Source organism: Tachysurus vachellii, chromosome 1, assembly GCF_030014155.1.
Source record: "Tachysurus vachellii isolate PV-2020 chromosome 1, HZAU_Pvac_v1, whole genome shotgun sequence".
NCBI classification, from domain to species: Eukaryota; Metazoa; Chordata; class Actinopteri; order Siluriformes; family Bagridae; genus Tachysurus; species Tachysurus vachellii.
In genome coordinates, this window is record NC_083460.1 from 22,705,221 (window position 1) to 22,728,091 (window position 22,871).

The 22,871-nt window shown below is 39.6% G+C and overlaps 2 protein-coding genes across 3 annotated transcripts; one reads left to right on the forward strand and one right to left on the reverse strand.

Moving 5' to 3' along the window:
- Positions 1-17: 17 nt before the first annotated feature.
- rrp36 (ribosomal RNA processing 36) lies at positions 18-2,807 on the reverse strand. Its single transcript, XM_060864232.1, has 8 exons — positions 2,744-2,807; positions 2,208-2,547; positions 1,962-2,109; positions 1,813-1,879; positions 1,589-1,693; positions 1,433-1,507; positions 1,184-1,301; positions 18-401 (listed from the first exon to the last, which is right to left on the reverse strand). The coding sequence occupies exons 2-8, from the start codon at positions 2,530-2,532 to the stop codon at positions 235-237; spliced, it is 1,005 nt and encodes a 334-aa protein (XP_060720215.1). The 5' UTR covers positions 2,533-2,547; positions 2,744-2,807; the 3' UTR covers positions 18-234.
- Positions 2,808-3,666: 859 nt separating this feature from the next.
- On the forward strand, positions 3,667-21,826 carry fkbp8 (FKBP prolyl isomerase 8). 2 transcript variants are annotated; one of them, XM_060877409.1, is made up of 9 exons: positions 3,667-3,793; positions 10,102-10,345; positions 10,455-10,624; positions 10,790-10,878; positions 14,205-14,428; positions 16,023-16,195; positions 16,285-16,362; positions 19,465-19,599; positions 20,439-21,826. In XM_060877409.1, exons 2-9 carry the CDS (start codon positions 10,102-10,104, stop codon positions 20,523-20,525), a joined length of 1,200 nt encoding a protein of 399 aa, XP_060733392.1. In that variant the 5' UTR covers positions 3,667-3,793; the 3' UTR covers positions 20,526-21,826. The 2 variants fall into 2 exon arrangements, with proteins under 2 accessions (XP_060733392.1, XP_060733393.1); XM_060877410.1 differs by having other exon boundaries at positions 14,208-14,428.
- Positions 21,827-22,871: the final 1,045 nt, after the last annotated feature.

A 22,871-nucleotide genomic window follows, 5' to 3' on the forward strand; every position in this document is an offset into this window, starting at 1 on the left:
ATGTTCACTAGGTGGGGTTTAGACTAATGAATAAAAATTTTATTTTATGAATTTATGAATAGAACATTCTGAATATAAACACTTCAATGATGTTAACGTTCTATATTTGAAGGCCATTTTAAATTGCTCCAGGGTCACAAAATCATTTTTAATAAACAAAGACTTTTTTTTAATTGTTCTGTACAATAAAATCAACCAGATCTCTTTCATTCAGTCCAGTCCCTAAACCTTCATTTATTTCCGTTTGCTTGATGCGACCGATCCACCTTCTGTATTCCGGGGCATCCTCCTTCGGTCCTTAACAGCGTTTCGTTTTCTCTTCTTGCTCATGAAGTTCTCCAGCTTCCCGCTCTTTTTCAGCGCGCTGTACTTTTCGGCTAATTGCAGTTTCTTCTGCTCGGCTAAAGAAACGTAAAAACAGGCAAGAATTTAGATTTAGACACGAGAACGTAAAATAAAAATCAGAAATATCGTGCTCTACATTTCAATGTTCTCAGATAAGGAACTTTTTTCTAGCCACACTTCCAAGTTGTTTTTTTCTCTTTCTATACATACAACATTTAATGTGCTTAAAGAAGCCTGTAAGTCACATGATGCATCTCTATATATTTGCATTTTGGGCGGGAGTAGAAAGATGGGATTGATATCCGATTCACCAAGACGTATTTATGTGGCCTAATGTAAATGGAAGAGTTTTAACAAATCAGATAGCTATCGGTTCAGAGAAAACACATGAAATGACCAGGTGTAAAAAGGCCCTTAAAGTATTTGAATATGACTTTTTATCTGTATCCTCGCACCGAATGCTCCACAACACCATAGCGCCAAAACATGCTTTTATAGAGGCAGTCAATCTTCCCGATGATGAATGAAATCTTGTGCGTCTCATTAGTGATTCCTAGCTGTTGATGATATGGGAGACAGTATACCATCCCTTCCACGCAGAGAGCAAGGTTTATTTTGCATCCTTGGATCCTGTGGCACTGGATTCATTCATTCAGAGTCTTTTTCTCATGACTCTGTGTTTGTGCATAAAATACACACAACATATAGGAAAATGTGACGCTCTGCATATTGATGCAATTATCCAAGCAGTCACTCAGTGTTTATAGGCCTCGGTGAGAGCTATTCAATTGTTATTTTGTCCCTGATTAATAAAAACAATGATTTTTATTGAACTTACATTTCTTGAGATAGAAAGGTCGGTGTCCATCCCCCACAAGCACTCTCTGCTTCTTCTTATAGCCAAGCTCCTTCTCTCTCTGCTGATCACGTCTTTCAAGGTTACGCTTTTGGTTCTCCTGCAAACAGACACGGAAATTTCAATGACCCAAGGACACAGCGACCTTTATTGTCTGTGTACAAGATTACAAAGCAAACTAAATTAAAATCTTAAACTACATTTGCTGAAACGTATTAGGTGTTAACTTGCCAGTCTCTTTAGAAAAGATTTCATTTCCTCTTTTTTGGCATTTGATTTGATTTTCTTCAGCTTTTTCTTCACCATCTGCAAAACATAAACGGTATAAAGAAACATGCAGGACAGAGACTGTGGAATAAACAGTTTTACGAGACTCTTTTGCGAAACCTCTGCTTCTCGTTCTCTGATGTCGTTGATGAACTTGTACGTCTGGCTGAACACTTCTGGTTTAAATTCACCTGAAAGATCATCAAAACGAGGATCCCTCAAAATCTGGAACGCACAAAATCCGAAGAGCGTATGATAAATAAAAGGCGAGCTCAATCGTAGGATTCCCACATGCAGACGTATCCGTGTGTACTGTACATGGGTAATTAAGTTAGGTGACTTACAGGTGCCTTGACGGATCCCACTCTTCTCAGAAAAGCAACCGGTTTCTTGGCTGAAATCTCTTCTGGTCTGCAGTTCAAATGAGGTTATAAGGACGTGGACGAGGAACAATATTGTTAAACATGATACTGATCAGTTTGTACATCGGTACCTGTCCTTGTTCGATCGTTTTGCCGGTCCTGGATTCTTCTTTTTCTCTGTCTCGTTGGTTTTATGCTTACGAATAAGCTTATTACATGCCTTAGTTCCAATTTTGCTTTGTAACCTCATGATCTCTTCAAATGACATCGTTGACAGATCTGTTCACCGATAAAAAAGAGAAGAGGCAAAGCTGTAAAAAAAAAAATTTAAGGACACAATATAAATCTTTTTCTTGGTAACGAGCTTGAAATCTCACCTGGTGTAAACCCAGCTTTGACGGAGTCGGGGGGGTTTCGCTCACGTTCTCTTTGGTTCACAAAATCCTCACCGTGATCATCTTCGTCTGCGTTTTCCTCATAATCAACTGCTTCATCAGATTCCTCCTCGGTCCTCTCTAATGATTGCACTGAACCGCGTTTACTGAGCAAAGCAAAGTTTCTTTCCATCTCTAAAGCATCCTCATCCTTCTCTTCCTCACCATCATTGTCGTTGTCAAATGATGCAGTTTCAAGTTCTTTTTTATGTGTTTTCTTTTGACTTTGACTTGCAATCTGGAGATTTTGCCTTTTCTTGGACGCCATAGTTCTGGAAATCGACTAAAACAAACAGATTGACAGTTTTTACAACAACCAAGTAAGTTTTTTACTTACTAAACAAACCAAAACTTTTATTTCTAACACATATTACAGACAAACCAAGACAACTTACAGTGTTAACAGAAATAACAGATTATACAGTTTGTCTTATAGCTTTATTCTTATAGGATCATAAACAAACGGGAGATAAACTTACATTGCAAACGCTAACAATGATCAAAACGGAGCCATGCAGCCATGAGACAACAGCAGGTACTTCCGGGTTGTGAGGTTACAATAGTGAATGGTGGACATGCTTATTAATATTCATGAGAGAAGCGCTAGCTGATTGGCCGCTGAAACAATCCGGCGGTGACGTTAGTGGTTGATTCATCCATATGCATGAAAGTGGTGTATAAAATAATATTTGTATAGTTATATGGTTATTTATTTAAAAAAATGTATTCATTATGCATTCATATGCCGAAAATGCTCTGAAATATTTATATATTTAAGTCATTATTAGCTTGTTCTGTGGTTACTAACGTGTGTGATTGACATTTGCACGCACACACACAGACTTAGTAAATACAGTTTAATAAAAACTACATCTCTACAGGGGTGTGTTTTTTAGGGAAGGGTGTGACCTCCTCACCCAGTAGTCGAGAAATAGCAATTACAACCCCTAATATTTATACACAAAATAACTGAAACATATGTAGAAGTCATTTCTTTTGTAACATTATTGCTGTCCGGATCGATTGTGAGCAAATACAACATCCACCCCTTCTATAGTTATTGTTATCGCCCAAATATAGCCGTTATAATGCAAATACAAGGTGGTTTACGCCTCTTCTGTGGAGAAACGTGAAACGTCAGAGTCGACCAATCAGCTCGCTTAGCTTATTAATATTAATGAAATTTAATGTTTTTATTTTATTTATTTATTTTTTTATGTTTCAATAACAAATGATAGCAGATAACAAAATGCAATGCCTTATTTAAATATCAAATCTTAAAACATTGTAACATAACATAAAAAAAATTAGATGAATGTTTTGATTCCGGCAGCGTCGAAAAAAGTATGAAGGTGTGCGCATGCGCGGTGCAGAACAGACGCATGCGCGTTTTGTCAGTGAAAGCTGCGCATGCCCAGTAACGCGCCTGAGCGCGCGGCGTCTCTGAAGGCTGCAGTTACACGTCCTGTGTGTTTGTTTTGCTGTCACTTAAATCACGTTACGTGTCTGGTTCGGTTGTGTAGATTAAGGTAAGTGTTTGGTTTTGTGATTCCCGCTGCATGTCGTCGAGAGAAACTCCACTGTGTTGTAAGTTCGCCAGATACGAGCGTTATGTAGCTTGTGCTAACAACTCGAGCAGCAAAGTTTACAGAAAGTTCTAGAAAGACTCGCCTTCGTTTAACACAATGTCACTGACTCTGAGGTCTGTAACGCTGTAGCAGCAATGACACGCGTGGTTTACTGGCCAAACTCTTACCATTCGTGTGTCAAACGTGTTTATCTGGATGTTTCTACTGTGTGTAGCTAATGCAGTCAAAACACCGAGCTTTGGGGTTTAGAGAGAACGTGTGATGAGGAACATGAGGCAGGTGAGGAAACATCGAGGTAGATGAGGAAACATCGAGGTAGATGAGGAAAACATGATGAACATGAGGAATACATGAGGTAGATGAGGAAACATGATGTACATGAGGCGGATGAGGTACATGAGGCACATGCATCACAGGCACTTTTAAGCAGATTCTACAACGTGTACTGCTTCTGTCTTTACATACATCACATTTTCCCCTGCTATGAAATGATGATCATCTTCATCATATTATTATTATTATTATTATTTTGATTAAAGCAGAGCTCCATCAGTGCATGTGCGCCTGTTGTCATCTAATTGGCTTAAATCCACTTAATATTCCTCTTAAAGATAGATACAGATCCCATTACTTGTACGTTTTGTGTTGATTTGTGTATAAGTTCATTTAAAAAGGATTAAAGTAACATTTTAGGTCAGCAGTCTACACACAGTAATCTACAAGGACAAAGGAAAAGCATGTTTAAAAAAAATCTGTAGCTTGAGCAACCTCAATATTATTTTCTTTCTGAATTCTTGTTTACTTTTTGGACCTTTTGATTAAGCTGCTCCAGTTTGAGTTCAGGTACATCCTGTTTGCAGAACCTGAGTGGAGTCCAGCTGTGCGTAAGAATTCACAGTATTTCAGAGCAAAAACAAAGCCAAGAAGTCCAACGATCTCTTCATAAACCTCACCGATCTAATTATGCAGATACATAGAACTGGATGAGGGTTTAGCCCCAATTCTAAAGCTGTGGTTGTTCCCAGGGCTATTTGGGCTTAAATCAGTGTGAAATTGAGATGGGAGAACACCATCCTGAAGGACAACCATCACCTGCACAGAAAATACTCCATCAATCAGGGCTTTATAGTAGAGCAGCTAGACACAACCAGTTCCTGAGTAAACAACATATGCATTCGATTAAATCACTTGGAGAAAACCCTTAACGTTTCTCTGGTCGGATGAGACAAAAATTTAAGTCTTATGGTCTGAACTCAAAGCAAAACTGCAAGCAAGTTGGCACAGCCAGAATGCTTAGCTCCGCAGTGTTTGTTCTGTTTTTGTTAGTTTTTCCTGTTCTTTGTCAAAAAAACCCGATCAGTTTCACCAGAGATGAACTGCTGAACATTCGGCAGTACACACCACAAGATATTTTTCCGGTTTTTGAGTATTCCGAAGTTTTGCCGAATATCGTAGTTGGCGGAGCGGCTGCGCTGTTTAAGCGATTCAGGCGCGCGGCGGCGGGACGTGTTTTTACATCAATGAAAGGTGGTGTTCTGATACAATTGTGTTAAAGAAGATGTGCTGTTCATTCTGGTGAGTGTTTACATAACTCCGCAAGCGCACGTTCGCAAAGCGCAAGCTCGGCCTTACAGATACTCGCTGATATGATCACAGAGTGAGCAACAACACCCGGACTCTGTAGTAATAATTCTTGGGGACTTTAATAAAGCGATTCTCTCACGTGAACTGCCTAAATACAGACAGCATGTTACATGTCCCACCAGAGACAGTAACACACTGGATCACTGCTGCACTACAATAAAGGATGCATATCACTCTGTCCCACGGGCAGCTCTAGGACTCTCTGATCACTGCTTAGTTCATCTGATACCGACCTACAGGCAGAAACTAAAAACAGCTAAACCTGTGTTAAGGACTGTAAAAAGATGGACTAAGGAAGCGGAGCATGATTTACAAGCTTGTTTCGCTCTCACGGCTTGGACTGTTATTGAAGCTGCTGCCCCCGACCTGGATGAGCTCACAGAGACTGTAACATCATACATCAGTTTTTGTGAGTATCTGTGCATTCCCACCAGGACTCACTTAACCTACAACAATGACAAGCCATGGTTCACTGCGAAACTCAGCCAGCTCCGTCAGGCCAAAGTAGATGCTCACAGAAATGGGGACAGAGTCTTGTACAAACAGGCCAAATACACACTGGAGAAGGAGATCAGAGTGGCAAAGAGGAATTACTCCGAAAAATTACGGATTCAGTTTTCCTCATATGACTCCTCTTCAGTGTGGAAAGGTCTGAAAGCCATCACCAACTACACAACACCATCCCCCCGTACTGTGGTGAATCAACAACTGGCAGACGACCTGAATGAGTTCTGCTGCAGGTTTGAAAAAGCCCAATTCTCACCTTCTGTAACCCTCGAATCAGCCACACCTTCAATTCAGTTCAGTGAAGATGATGTGTCAGGTCTTCAGGAAGATCAAGAGAAGAAAGGCTCCAGGCCCAGACAGCGTTTCACCAGCCTGTCTGAAAGCCTGTGCTGATCAGCTGGCCCCCATCTTCACACGGATATTCAACACGTCACTGGAGCTGTGTAAAGTACCCTCATGCTTCAAAAGCTCCACCATCATCCCCGTCCCAAAGAAACCCAAAATTACCGGACTTAATGACTATAGACCTGTGGCTCTAACATCTTTCCAAATCATTGGAAAGACTGGTTCTAGCTTATCTGAAGGACATTACTGGACCCTTACTGGACCCTCTGCAGTTTGCCTACAGAGCAAACAGGTCTGTGTATGATGCGGTCAATATGGGACTGCATTATGTTTTGCAGCATCTGGACAGACCAGGGGTCTCATTTATAAAACTGTGCGTAGGATCCCTACTAAACGTTTACGTACGCCCAAAAGCCAAAAATGGCGTACGCCAAAAAAAATTCCGATCTATAAAACTGTGCGTACGCACTCCTGTAAGCAATGTTCCCTTTATAAATCACAGATCACCCGCAGATGTGCGTACGTGAACCAGCCTCAAATCCCGCCCTGTACACGCCCATTTTTAACCATAAATAGTCAATGCAAATCACTGCATGGGCACGAGAGTGGACCTCATTATAATGAGTTTCCTCTGCGCTCTGTATGTTTAAAAACGGGGTGAGGAGTCAGCGTCTCAGGGGGTAGCTACTGTCGCCTGCAGGTTATAATTATATTAAAAACAACATTGTTATATTAAAAACAACCCTTAACCCTTGTTATATTTTTACAGTTTCTACTTTTTAATATTGTTAAACTCACCAAGAAGCCAGCCATCACGTACTGCGCCTGCATTTAGTCTGTTCCCTACACTGTTATGTGTCAAGATAAACTGCTGCCCTCTCTAATACTGGACCCAATTCAACACACAGATCTAAGAGCACAGCTCTAGGGAATCTAAATCGGCTTATTAGCCAGTCATCATAATGGGACAGGATATCATCATGGTCCCTGAAAACTCGTTCTCTCCTCATTCTGCCATTGGCGTAATCCTCCAACAGTGCCAGCAGTGCCATCATGAAGCATTACATACCCGGGTCACCGGAGGATTTATGTTTCTAGCAATTAGACTGATCGTTAACACCTTGACAAAATCACAGAATTAATTTGTGGGCGAAAATTTAAGACGAAAATGTGATAGTGAACACATACTTCTTCATGACGGTTTTGTAATGAACACCGTAATAGTTAGGACCGATGATGAGTAGCGATTGTGCTTCATGACTGTATTTGCAGACTTTGACATTTTATGATATATGTACATTAAGGAAAATATTTTGTTTTTACACTGTGTTCTGCAGTTCTCTAATAAAAGGGTATTTCATGCTATTCTGTATCACATGTAGTCACGCCATCTCCTCCTGCGCTCCCGTTGTGGACAATGTGACTGTAAGGCAGCGCTGATTATTCATTCATTCATTCATCTTCTACAGCTTATCCGAACTACTCGGGTCACGGGGAGCCTGTGCCTATCCTCAGGCGTCATTGGGCATCAAGGCAGGATACACCCTGGACGGAGTAGCGCTGATTATTATTATTATTATTTTATTTTTAATACATTTTGAATTACGTTTGGATTTTACTAGATGTATATAGCCTAAAACAATTGGCACAAATAACACTGTTGGATTTAATCTTCATGATAATGTGGATATAACGTATGAAATGGAGTGAAAATTAAATGTCATTCATTCTTATAATCGTTCTTCTCACATGTATTTTCTACAATCTAACTTCAGTTCACGACCTCACCATCTGTGTCGCCAATTCCCTTTGTCTCCAGAATGTGCGTACGCACGCCTCAAAGTTTGCTTAAAGGTGCGCACGTTCTCCCGTCAAGTTTGTTTTTTATAGATCACAACCTTCAAAACCTTCAGATCAACCTTCAAAACCTTCAGACCCACAACCTTCAGATCAAAACTGGCGTACGCACGTTTCCAGCCCCGTTTTGTGCGTACGCACGCTTTATAAATGAGACCCCAGGGACTTATGTGAGGATCCTGTTTGTGGACTTCAGCTCTGCTTTCAACACCATCATCCCATCACACCTTCAGCCCAAATTAACCCAGCTCTCTGTGCCCTCCTCTGTCTGTCAGTGGATCACCAGCTTTCTGACAGACAGGCAGCAGCTAGTGCAACTGGGAAAACTCAAATCCAGCACCCGCACCATCAGCACTGGCGCCCCCCAGGGCTGTGTTCTCTCCCCACTGCTCTTCTCCCTGTACACAAATGACTGCACCTCTAATGACCCCTCTGTCAAACTCCTGAAGTTTTCCGGACGACACCACACTGATCGGCCTCATCCAGGACGGTGACGAGTCTGCTTACAGACCGGAGGTTGAACGGCTGGCTGTCTGGTGCAGCCTTAACAACCAGGAGCTGAACACGCTCCGGACTGCTGAGCGAATCATTGGCACAACTCTCCCCACTCTTCAAGATCTGTACTTCTCCAGAGTGAGCAAAAGGGCAAAGTCAATCACTCTGGACCCCTCACATCCAGCACACTCCCTCTTTGAACTGTTGCCATCTGGTCGACGCTACAGAGCCCTGAGCACCAGAACGACCAGACATAGGAACAGTTTCTTCCCTCAAGCAATACATCTGATGAACAATTAACACTATGGAACATACAACACCTAATTGCACATTTCACACTTGTACATTTGTACTATGTATACCTCAATTGCACATCTGTACATACATACATACATATTGTCTATACTGTTTACTGTTTACTTCAATTGCACATTTCACAATTGCACATACAAATTGTATATATTGTATACTCCAATTGCACATTTCTCATTTGTGAGAATTTCACACCTGTAAATGTGTACATACAATTTCGTGTTAGAATGTATATGTCATTCGGTTACACTGTGGAGCTTCTGTCACTAAAATAAATTCCTCGCGTGTGAAAACATGCCTGGCAATAAAGCTGATTCTGATTCTGAAAAAAAACACTGATCCTGCTAATACCCTCTCTGTGAAGCATGGTGGTGGCAGCATCATGTTATAGTGGTGCTTCTCAGTAGCAGTGTTTGGGAGACTGGTCAGAATAAATGAATACAAAAAGAGTGAACACAATGGCAGACTGGGGCGAAGGATCATCTTTCACACCAATGACTTGAAGCATTTAGAACCCAGAAAGTGCTTGTGTGACTTCTGGAAAAGTCTCTGAACTGCAAAAGTTCTGGCCTGCACCCTGAAGAACAACTTTGGAGAGACCTGATGATGGCAGTTCAAATTCTCATCATCGAGTCTGATTGAACACAAGGAAGAAGAAAGGGGGGAAAACTGCCACAAAAGTCTTTTATAGAGTCCTGATTAGGTAATTGCAGCCAATGTTTTAGCTACAAAGTACTGAATAAAGAATCTGAACACAAATACAATAATATCTAAATAAAAATTTAAATTTGACAAAAAGAATCCACCGACTTTTGTCATTACGGATTGTTGTATTTAGACTGAACAGCAGAAAAGTCAGTCTAACTCAATTAAACTTAAATCTATAAAAAAAAAAAAAAAAACACTTGTAAACTGCTGTTGTAATGAGATATGTAACATAACACTGTTTCTTTGATGAACTTTTTTTCTCTGGTGTTATCCTAAAAGTCTTGTCCATAGTAATGTGTTTTCTCATCTATGTCGAAAGACCACACTGCCACCCACTGAACCCCAAAATATAGTCTGATTATTGCTCTTCCATTCACCAGATGGAAAATGAAGATGGGACACGGCTTAAGAGCCAGGACTCAGAAGAGAAAAGGATCAGCCGAACAACTCTGTTGGACAGCGGGGAAGATTTCGAGATGCTAGAAGAAGGTGACGATGGAGCGGACGACGATCTCCCCCCTTTAGACGATGCGGGTGGTGGAAAGACAGAAAGTCACCAGGCCAATAAAACAAGCACAGACCCCAGTCATTCTCCACCCCAAGAGGAATGGCTGGATGTTTTGGGTATATGATTTTATACCTGCATATAAAACGTAGGCTGCATTCTCCATGAGAGATTCTGTTTCCAATAATAAAATGCATAATGTTCTGTGATGTTTACACGCAAACCTAGGAAATGAGCAGCTGAGAAAGAAAGTTTTAGAAGCGGGCTCTGGTCCTGACAGCAAACCTCGGAGGGGCCAAATTGTCACCATTAACCTTAAAACCACTCTGATTGACGGATCTACAGTCGAGGACAAGTCCAACATCTCTTTCACGCTTGGCGATGGTGATGTCATTCAGGTATATTTTATTTTTGGAGTGGAATTTTAGGTCTCAAGCTTGTTTGTGAGGCTCAGAGATGTGCATCATGCTCTGTTTACCACATACTGTGTGTTTTTTTTTGTTGTTTGTTTGTTTTTATTTATTTATTTAGTTTTTTTTTTAATGTCATGTTGCTTTTTTCAGGCATTGGATCTCACTGTACAGTTAATGGAGATTGGTGAAAAGGCTCTTGTTGAAGCAGGGTCCAAATATGCATACGGTGCACTGGGGAGGTGAGTGATGACCTCAGTCTAGTGATTACACAGACCTGCCCTCCATTAGGACTTATGTAAAGCACAAAACTTATTGATAATAATAACATGAAATTGCAATTTTCTTTCTGAATTCTGTACACTGGGTTTTACAGTAACCACAAGGCAAACATCGGGCTCCTAATCACGCTGTGGTTACTGTGAACATGTAAAATATATCACTTAAGCTTACTTTGTGGAATCGATTCTATCAAAAATGGTCCATTTTTACATCTCCAATCCTCTTTACTTTCCATACTGGGGCTACAAGTTTTGCTTCTTTATTGTTGGCCAGTCTGTGTATATAAAATTCATTCTGTGTTTTTTTTTCACCTTTGCATTATAGAGCAGCACTCGTATGAAATATGAAATAATATTTTTATTGCATGTTCAGTATTTTGATAGGGAGGTTATGAGCAATGATCCCTCTCCTCAGGCCCTGTTAGGCTTGGAATGCATAAGCGATGAACATCGGGGCCCATGGACCAAGTACTGTACATTGTCTTCTTCACTAATAACATGTGATGGGAGCAAAAGACTCCATTAAGGCCAGTTAAGCTGAAATGTAGTATACAATCTCACTCTGCTAATTTGTAAGTGGATTCTATTTACGGTCCTAGTTATTTAAAGACATGGCTGGCATAAGCCACTCAGATTTAAGCAGGCATTTGATTTGGTTTTAACTGTGGATTTAGACACAGCTCTTCCTGAGCTCACACACAGACCAGATTGCATGACCCAAATCCCCTGAACTCCTGTAGCATCTCTTTTAAATCTGAGGCATGTGTTCACAGGCCCTTTTCAGAGCCACAAACCTGGAGTGATAGAAATGCATTTAGCAAATATTTTGTGAGTATATCATTGTTTAACAATATCCCCAAAGAGGTCTGCTGTACTGTAGCTCAGCAGAGTTGGTCTTGTCTTCACCTCCTGAGGTGCCTGTGGTTTGTTTTGTTTTTTTTCAAAGGACACTCTAAACCTAAACTTCTCCTTTCCTTAGGCTTTTGCTTCCGTAACTGCTTTTGCTTTAATCTTTGTGTCTTCTTTATACCTCTCGACTGAATCGGGAGAGCCCTCCACGTGCATTACTCTGAAAGCCCCGTTCTTCAGACTCGCAGCTTCCCTCCCCACTAACATCCATCAGTACATTCTAGTCTTCTGGCCGCTGTCCCAATGTCCACTAGACAAACTCCGAAGCTCCAAACTCCCAGGCCATCAGGAATATATGTGTGACTCCAGACTTAGCGCCAGGTCCTGTTTTTCTACACACTTTGTCTTATCTTTGCCCCTAATTTGTTAACAAAGCATAGGCTACTGTGTGCATTAAATCCTTAATGATCCATAGCCCTGATGCTCACTAAAGTACAGTGTTGTAATGTAACGGAGTACAAATACTTCGTTACTGTACATAAGTAGAAATTTCAGGTATCTGTACTTTACTTCGCTATTTAAATTTATCAACTTTCACTTTTACTCCATTACATTTCCTAGATAAAATGTATACTTTTACTCCGCTATATTTCCACTAAGCATCTTTGTTACTCGTTACTACAAAATAAAATCAGAAGAAATGTGTGCGACTGCAATAAGGGAGGTTTGGCGAATCACTGCTCCTAGATTGCGGAGCCAAAGGGGTGTCCGGGGTGGCACTGAACACCCCTGACATCTGATTGGCCACACCAGGTGCCATCCCGAATTTTTATTTGATAGCATTGGAAGTTTGGTGATGATTGACATCTCATTTCACCTATCAAAAGAAGTCTTCGTTTGACGTTTGGTCGCAGCGCCGCTCAGCATTTCAAATCCGTCAATTAATGACAAGAAAGAGTTGAGAGGTAGAGAAGAATACTGTAACAGACTAATACTGTAACATCAAATTTCAGTAAGTTTTGAGATTAAACATCAGGATTTAGTTTTCGAGAAAAAAAATTCGAAAGTTAAGTTGCTATATAAATTGACGTTAGACGCTATTAACAGATTAATTAGAAAAGAGAGATCGGTTCGTTCCCCAGTTTAGCCATAATATACATTACTTTGACATTTGTGCTAGTTATACACGTATACAGTGCAGTGTCTGTGTGTAAGTCTTTAACTGTTTAGCTAATATGAGGTAAGTAGTTTTACAGTGTCAGTGTTTAATGTTGTTATTAAACTATGTATCTGGTAATGTTACTCAAAAGATTACTGCAATTGCAGACAGCCTGTTAGCTATCATAAAGTTGATTAAAGTAGTCATTTATGCTGACATTTTATTTTAAAGTGCAATTACTATAGTGGGAGTTGTAGATAAAGTTGAGTTTTAATTTAAAAAAATCTGTATTTGATGCTTAAATGTATTATATCCATGTGTCGTACTGCATTTTTATATAGGGTCAATAAAAAAAATGAAAAGAAAGGCAGAGATATCAGACTTCTTTTTAAAGAAGCAAACACATACAGATCAGGTGCAAACAGACCCAGTGCCTCTCATGCCTACCGAAAATCACTGAAAATGTACTTTTTACTTTTACTTCAAATACTTAAGTACATTAAATATCAGAAAATTACTTTTGATACTTAAGTACAGTATATATCAGATACTTTAAGACTTTTACTTGATTAATATTCCAAAAGGTAAGTTTCACTTCTATCAAAGTCTTTTTCTAGTACGATGCTTGTACTTTTACTCAAGTATTGCTTTCTAGTACTTTATACAACACTGCTAAAGTACACAAGCCCCATCTCACCGGCCAGTTCTCGGTCCATTAATGGAGCGCCTCTGCTGCAATCTTACTTTCACAACGTTCTACATGTCCTGGAAAACACATTTTGAAAAACATTGTTACACATTTTGTTAATGTAAGGTTGTTCTTAGCTGTAGCATTTCATTAATAAATTATCTGCACAAATGAATCGCTACTTTAATGTTAGTCATTTTTATCGCTTATAGTACTTTATACATAAAAACGGTATAGAAACCAGAAATGTAAAATGTCAGAAATTCAATGAATAAAAAGAAAAAAATCATTTTTAAACTGTTCCAAAATATAACCATATAGATTAGCATGCCGTTATTTGTTAATCGTGTTATTATCGATCTCTTAGCTCTTGCTGGATATCGTTTGAGATGAGGAACATATTCACCGGTAAAGCAGCATGAACAGCCCCTGTGGTGGTAATTAAAGTCTTGAGACTTGACTCAGCCTTGCAGCTCAGAGACATGCCATGTGATTTGGCATTAAGTGGCTCATCAACAATTTGTGTAAGTACGTATATGTCTCCCATAATTTTTTATTAAATTTTTTTTTTTTTTTTTTTTTGCTCATTAGCAGTTCCACTCCTGTTGTGCCCCCTAATGCTGATTTGATTCTGGAAGTGCATTTCCTGTCTGCTGTTGATGCTCCTGACCTGGAGCTTCTGCCTCCCTCTGAGAGGATCAGTCTGGCAAGCAGGAAACGAGAGCGGGGCAACTTTCACTACCAGCGTGGCGATTACGCATATGCTGTTAACTCCTACGGGATTGCCCTGCAGATAACGGAAGCAAGTTCGAAAGGTAAGAAGACAAAGGTTTAACGTCACAGAGAAGCTCGTCTGCAGGAAAGAGGAAGTGTTCGGTGTATAATGCATTTATTGTCCAAGACTGTAAACTGTGTCAACTTCAGCTTCTACTCTTCAACTTTGTGGAGTGTTTCTGTTATTACCTAATACAGAAGACATGTGGCATACGCAAAGTAAAGACAATAACTGCCGAAAAACTGCTTTAAACAAAGCACTGGAGCTTTATGCGAATTGAAAATGAGAGAATAAGGTAATAGGATGTAGTGCTTCTGTATAATTAGTGTACTTGGAAAGTGTAATTATACAGATTTTTTTTCTCCCCGTGTAATTTTTTTTGTTGCCTATATAAAAATGTATTCATATGAAGACATATTTTCTCATGATGTTTGGAGTACAACAAAACCAAAATAGTGTTTTATATTCACCATTTAAACATAGCAGATATTATGCGCAAGGGGCCAACAACACGGCAGATCAGCCCCATAATGCAATATGGCAATAAACGGATTTGCACTCAAGGTCTGTGTCGCATCAGTCAACACGCCCACGTCACGATTTAAAATACATGGTCAGAAAAACACATAGTTATTCAGTCGGCACAATACGTAAAGTCAAACACACATACAGGCCAAGAGAGAACAGTTCATTCACCAGAATGTTGGTAAAAATGTGCTGTTGGTGTGGTGTGTCTTTTCTCAAAGTATTGCAATGGCCTGGTTAATTCTGTCGTTTTTGCTACACGCTGAAACTGTTTGGGCTTGAGATCAAAATATGATTATATAACAGTCAGGGCCAATAAACGAAGCTAAATGAGCGAAGTTCCAGGAGTAGTTCAGTGTGTGTACATCACTGTCTGTGTTCATGTAAATCTCCACTTCCTCACTCAAAACAGTTACTCCGGTAGAGTTGGTGGACACAACCAAAAACGCTGTTCAAATACGTAACTCTTCATTTAAAAACATGAAAGTTTATCCGTCATCAATGAAAAGATAGAAGGGATGCCTGACATGCTATAATGTAGGTGTGACTTCTTCAGGATTTATTTCTGCTAGCTGAACAAAAATAGACAGAAGTTTTATATTTAGTTTGAAATATCACTCCCTCGATGTCTGTTATTTATTTTACCTGTTGCATATGTATTTGTTGTATGCAACATCCCTCTCACAAATTGTGCAGTTATAATTAATATAGCTAGCATGAGACGTGATCTGTTTTTGTACTTTTGCTCACCACAATTGTGTGGTGAAGTGTTTTTTTTTAAATATTTTTTAAACACATGTAAATGTAAATATCAGATCTATCGTCTTGTATTCATTTGTTTGATCTTAAGCGCAAATGCCTTCAACGTGTCGTAAAATAACAAAAGAATTGCCCTTTCTGTTCTAATATTTTCCCGACTGGACTATGAAATCTGATATGAAAACCTTCAGCATTTCAGCATAATATCGGTGCTGATACTAAAACGCCGCACCGGATTGGAAAGTCCACAAAAGTTAAAACTCGAAGAATTTGCAGTGGGTTTGCTCACTTATCTCGGATCAATACCATGTGGTCATGACCTGTTCTTGTTTGACCCCTTTTTGTTTCAGTGGACATCAGCCCTCAGGAAGAAGAAGAGCTGCTGGACGTAAAGTTGAAATGCCTGAACAACATGGCGGCCGCTCAGCTCAAGCTGGAACACTATGAAGCTGCACTACGCTCTTGCGTCTCCGTTTTAGCTTACCAGCCAGACAACGTCAAAGCATTGTTTCGCCAGGGCAAGGTACCAGACTTTCAGGCACCTGTCCTCTTACATGGCCGTAAATGTATTAAATGTTTTTATACATCTGCTACTTTCCTTCATGTCTCCAGGTACTGGCACTACAAGGAGAATATTCTGACGCCATTAAAAGTTTGAAAAGAGCTTTAAAGTCTGATCCCAGTAACAAGGTAATGCCAACATGTCCAATTCTTCTCGTTACTAACTTGTACGCCAAAAACATTCAAAATGTTATAGTTATGTACCTATAATGACTCCAACACTGTGTGGCAGAGGCATAAAAGACCAGACAAGTTTCCCTCAGCGAGAGCTTAAACTATTTGCATGGTCGCTCTCATTTAACAGAGAGGTTAAAGGTAGGGTCTCCAATGTTTGAGAAATGCTTCAGAAAACTGAGTTGGTCGACAAACAAACAAAAATCAACAAACATGTAGCCAATGAGCAGAAAGGGGCGTGTCTTGTCAATATGTGGCACGGAGAGTGTTCAGTGCGCATGTGTGACATTAGCAGAAAGTGGTTTTAACATTGACATGGAGGATAAAAACAAAGAGAGCAAAAAACAAAACAAACAAAGGCTTACGATAAGGCAAGAAGCCAGACCCGTGTTAATATAGGATCAGCTTTCCAGCGCTGGAGAGAACTGAACGTCTTCCGCATGAAACGGAGCTAAACCTTTCACGGTACAACACACAGTACTACAAAAACACATTTGTATTACAATAGTATTACTCATTGCGTTCATTTATTGATAAAAATATCCCCTCGGCCAGCTGCCCCAGCAGGTTCCATCATAATACTTGTCTGGGTTATACTTGGGTTATATTTTGTTGCTGTCGGGCGGAATCCTCGTATCTCCAAAACCATTATTTCTCAGGAAATTAAAAAAACGCCGTATTTTTTGAGTTATTAAACATTGTATCGTTAAAGTTGTTATTATACCTTATATTGCTATCATATACTGTTGTGTACCAACATTAACACAACATTTTCCCAAAGTCACGTTTTATCGGAGATACAAGCTTTTTATGACTTGAGAGCAGGGAGATACGAGATTATGCTGTCATTGATAAGAATGGTACGGACACAGACGTCGCTGCTGCCAGCAGTGTTCAATAAAGTCTGCGGTCACGTTGAGCCTTTTGACAAGAGAAAAGGCTTCAATAGTTAACCAAAGCTAATGACTGTAGTTACATACATCTTCCTAAACTCTATTTTAAAGGTTTAAGAGCTATAAGTGATGCAATACAAAACACGATAAGCTGATTAGGCTGTCTAATAGGTGGAAATTAGTCTAATCTGCTCGCAAACTTACTTTCGTGGCTCATGGGTTTCTTTCTGCACAGAAGCATTACAGCTATCAATTTTTAACAAAACAGACCTACTCAAATGTATCTAACCTAATTATTTTACTTGTTAGTGTCCAAAAATCAGTGTTTTACATGCACAGTGCCAAGAGAGGCATTGTCTATAAGTAGGCTGACTTAAAGTCAGTAAAATAATAATAAAAACAATAATTTAATAGTGGTATCCAAAACATTCAATTTAATTCAAATATTATATTATAAAAAAACATTTTAAAACGTCAATGAACATGTATAATAAGCAGTAATAAACAGATATTTAAAATACATCAATAACACAGATAAACATTGATAAAATCATAGTTAAAGGGATAGTTCACCCAAAAAATTTAAGTTCAAATTATCGTTTCACTACGTTATACGGCATGTTTACGTATAATAACGAGGCAAAAAGCCAGCCAGCTTGCTTAAAGTGATGAGCATGACGGTTGAACATAACGGTTTGCCTTGACATTGTAAGATACAATCCTATCTTATCTGCAGTGCACAGGGTTTAGTCCGCGTTGCAGTGGATTGTCTTGCGCTAAATTCCTGTCCTCAGACGAGCACCAGAACTAGCGGGGGTCAAGATTTTTTTTTTCTTTGAGCCCCACGAAAATCACTTTAGATAGCACTTTAAGACGTGTTGCTTCGTTGCGACTCTTAATCTTGAGGAGAAATATGCCGCGCAGCTCTCCCGCGGAGTGAAGAAGAGGTGGAGTTACGAGATTTCTCAGACATTTGAAGTGTCCAATGGAGTTAAGAGATTTGTGTTCAAGCTATTTTCAAGACTTTAGATTGGTTAATAACTTGTAAAAATAACAGACCAACGTGGGGACTGACCAATAGCATCGATATGTGAAAAAATATGAAATTGACCAAATTTGGACATACGAGGTTTCCGCCCGACAGCGACGATTTGTCTGTTGTATGTGTGGGCGGAGCTATCAAAACAGGCGTGGGAACCATTTGGGTTAGGGGCGTGTTTGTTTTGGTGATTTAAAATGTCGACATTGGCTTTCAAACATCAGAGAGACCCCACCTTTAATGCAAAGAATGACTTATTTATTTTAGCCACCAGGAGGTAGTGCTGTAATCTTCCACTCTGGCCCAGTGTTGGAGCAGAGAGCCATACTGTCATGTCATGTCACCTCCTACGATCTTATTTCTCTCTAAAAATAGCAGGATCCCTTGCCCTACTTTGCTTACACAGGCAGAGAAAGAGATGTGCAGTGCAGTGCAACACACACTTGTGAATAGATTGACACCATTACTCTACCTGCCTGTTCTAACCGCCCATCTCATGTGTCTGACCCTTTTACAGGTTATTAACTCTGGCTATCGCTAATGAGTCGGATCACTTTTTTTTTTTTTTTTTTTTTTTTTTTTTGTACTCTCTGTTCCAAATAGTTTTAAGGGTTGTTGAGTTGTAACTGCTGGCCGTTGAAAAGCTTACGCAAAGCAAGCAAAAGAAAGTAAGTTGGAATTTTTAATTTCCCTGCATTATTTCGTATAGCCGTACAAACGAGGGTCCGGTCATTGCAATGTTAAAGTGGGAAAGGCCACGTAGCACCTCAGAAACCTTACACTAGACACACGGCTCACGTTAATGAACGTAGCAGCTGTAGAGGCGAGCCTGATGGAACATTCTCTACTTTTACACTCAGGAAATTCTGCCTATGAAAACACTTCCACGTCAGTGCTGTGTTTCTTACGCAGGGAACACGCCGTCTTATTGATCTTCCACATTTAAGGGGCTGTTCTTTTCTAGTTCCTTTATTCAAAATCAAGTTAACGGCTGTCCGGCAGATTTATTGGCAAGTTGTGAGATGTTCCAAATAGCTGGTGTGTCAGAGTGAGAGCAGACACATCAGCTGGCTTTTCACCACACGCACAAGAGAAAACCACACATTTTAACTGTCTCCTGTGCAGACTATCCACGCCGAGCTGTCGAAGCTGGTGAAGAAACACTCTGAACAGAAGGGTGCTGAGCAGGCGATGTACAAGAAGATGCTCGGAAACCCACCTGACATCGCTGTACAGAAGACCCACGCCAAGTCTTCATGGGTGTGTATGGCATCAAATACCTGTATTATCAGGGGTTAAGTTGGAGTTTAGCAGCCAAGGAGGCCCAGTTTCCTTCATAGATTCCAGCATTGTGGTTCCAACACCATGTAATTTGTACAAAAAAAATCCTCTTGGTTTCTTGATTAAGGAGAACTGTATATGGCACGCTGGAGCTTGGACGCTTGGGTCCTGGCTTTAACGAGATGTACAGTATTAAAATGAGATGCTTTGACCATCAGACCGATTCACAATATTTCTGCCCACGTCTCGTGCAGTTCCTTTCATTTGATTTGTTAGCCCCTGCCCCCACCCCCCACCCCCATAGACCGCTCTGGTCTTCATTTTTGGTTTAATCTTTTTAACAACAGATGCAGTTCTGCAGTAGACCTACATAGCTGTTGGTTGTTTAAACAATCAATATAGCAGGACACACCCGGCCCATAATAAACACCTGTCAATCAATTGTATATTTATAATCACACCCTCCAGTGTCACCCATATGAGGATGAGGTTCCCCTTTGTGTCTGTTTCCTCTTGAGGTTTCTTCCTTTGGAGTTTCCTTTCCTAGGGAGTTTTTCCTCACAGTCACCTGAGTCACCCCAGGCTCGCTCATTGGGGATAAATACATACATGTTTAAATACATCTAATATTAATCTTGATTTTTTGTTTTATATTAATCTTTTATAATAACATTTTTTGTTTTATGTTTGTTCTGTAAAGCTGCTTTAAGACAATGTCTGTTGTTAAGTGCTATACAAATAAAATTGAATTTGAATGCAGAAATGAACTTATCATTCTCAAACTAATCAATCTTTCCTTTTGTCTTCGTTCCCTACAGAGTATAAGCTGGAAGTGGTTGTTCGGTGCCACTGCAGTTGCTATCGGAGGTGTAGCCTTGTCAGTGGTCATCGCTGCTAGAAATTAAAGAGTTCAGGATGCCAGCTTTAACTCTATTTTAGCTACACGATCGACTGTTTATAGCGCTTTCTGTTTCCCGTCTCAGAATATAACTTATTAACGATTTACCGAAGATTCTTCAAATGCATGAAAGGTGATGAAGTGAATATGTGTGAAGTGATAAATTATTACATCTGACAAATGAGTAAACTTGCCATTTTGTTGTGAACATAAACTAGATCATCTAAAATTATTGTAATGTTTAGAGCCTCCAGTGCATAAAGTTGTATGTTTTCTACAGCTAATCACCTTCTTGGTTCTTATGTTATGTTTCTGAATCAGCAAGATCAGCTGTTTCTTGAGTAGCCAACATGTATGCTGCTAGTTTATTTTCCTACATGGTGAAAGTCGAAGCAAATGCATGGCCAAGGACAAAAAAACGTTATTTGCTTGTTGCAGTCATTTCTCCGGTGTTTAACAAACCTGTCCAGTGACTTTTTTTTTTCTTTTTTTTTCCTTTGGACTCCGTTGCATTTAGGAGGGTTTACCTCACCTTTTTAAACTCTCTGACCAAACACTGTAAAGATTTTACAAAAAAGACCAAATTGATTTTGATTTTTTTATTTCTAAATATGTAATTTATTTTTAAGTATTTCACTTAATATGTTTAATTTTTCTGATGAATGATTGTGTAAATGGTTTGGTTACTCATTTGGTTTTGGAAGCAGCAACATTCCTGATTATTTTATTTTTTTTCCCATTTGTTGAAATAAATTTTGCACAATCAGTTCATATACCTGTGATACTTCATGAGAAGAAAGGACTAATGTTAAACTCCTACAATCACCTAAAGGAGTTTTGGGGGAATTCTGTTATCAGGTTTTCTGTGACTGTGCTTTTTTCCCTGCCCGTCATGAGCGCTCGTGTATTATGTCGCGCATTACTGTTTCCATTCCTTACACAGTTCCACAAATGTTCTTATAAAACTCTAAATAGTTCTACTTTTTTCCATCATGGACAATGATCAGATTGTGACCTTCTCATGGATATAAACATTTAAAAAGCCAATTAAAATTACATGGTGGTTCTCAATGACATGTGATGTATATGCAGCAGGACCCTAAGGGCTGGGGTTCTCAAATCTTTGCATCCATAGACCCCTGTAACTGTTCAATTAACTCCATGCACCCAGACATCCGGATTTATTTCACGAGCATTGAAAGATTACTCCAAATTTTCTGTGATTCCATGACCCTGCATTTTGTCTTTTTTCCCATGATTTCATGTCATACTACCTGAAAATCAATATTCAATAAATGTTTTGCCATATTTTTGTTTGTTTGCTTGACTTCAATTTACATTAACAGCATTTAGCAGACACCCTAATCCAGAGCGACTTACATTTTATCTCATTTTTATACAACTGAACAATTGAGGGTTAAGGGCCATTCTCAGGGGCCCAGCAGTGGCAGTTTGGTGGACGTAGGAATCAAACTCCTTCCAAGTGGTAGCCCAACACCTTAACCACTAGGCTACCATATACCTTCAAGTTATTGTGAAAGAAATTTGTCCATTTTTTATTTTTAAAAAAGTGCAAATAATTATAAATTAAACTAGAATGTTATTTATGTGCCATGAGTAAAATTTGAAAATTCTTGTGCCCGCCCACATTCCCACCCATGCACACAAAGCCCCGGCCCCCAATACCTACAGTGGTTCAGCTAGTTAGCATGAACAGAACAACCCTGATATTACAGCCATAGAGTCAAGTCAAGTCACTTTTATTGTCACATCACCACAACACGTGCCATGGTGAGTGAAATCCTTGGAGCAAATTGCAGAACAATTTACATACAGTAATTAAGAAACAGAAATTAAGAATAGTTTACATACGGGTGAAAATGTGCAAAATGCTCATTACCAGGTGAAATGTGCAAATGTGAAAAAGATGCATAGGGATGGATATATATTATAATAAATTAAGTTAATCTTGTTTAAATTAATTTTAAACTTTAATTGTATATATTAATTTATTTGTATCCTTATTTTTTCTTATTATTATTATATGTTTATTTCTTTTTCTCTCTCTTCTGTTTCCAAACTTAAAGCTGCTTTGAGACAATGGGAAATTGTTAAAAGCGCTATACAAATAAATCAAATTGAACTGAATCGGGGGGCACGGTGGCTTAGTGGTTAGCACGTTGGCCTCACACCTCCACGTTGGCCTCACACCTCCCGCCTCCACCTTGTGTGTGTGGAGTTTGCATGTTCTCCCCGTGCCTCGGGGGTTTCCTCCGGGTACTCCGGTTTCCTCCCCCGGTCCAAAGACATGCATGGTAGGTTGATTGGCATCTCTGGAAAATTGTCCGTAGTG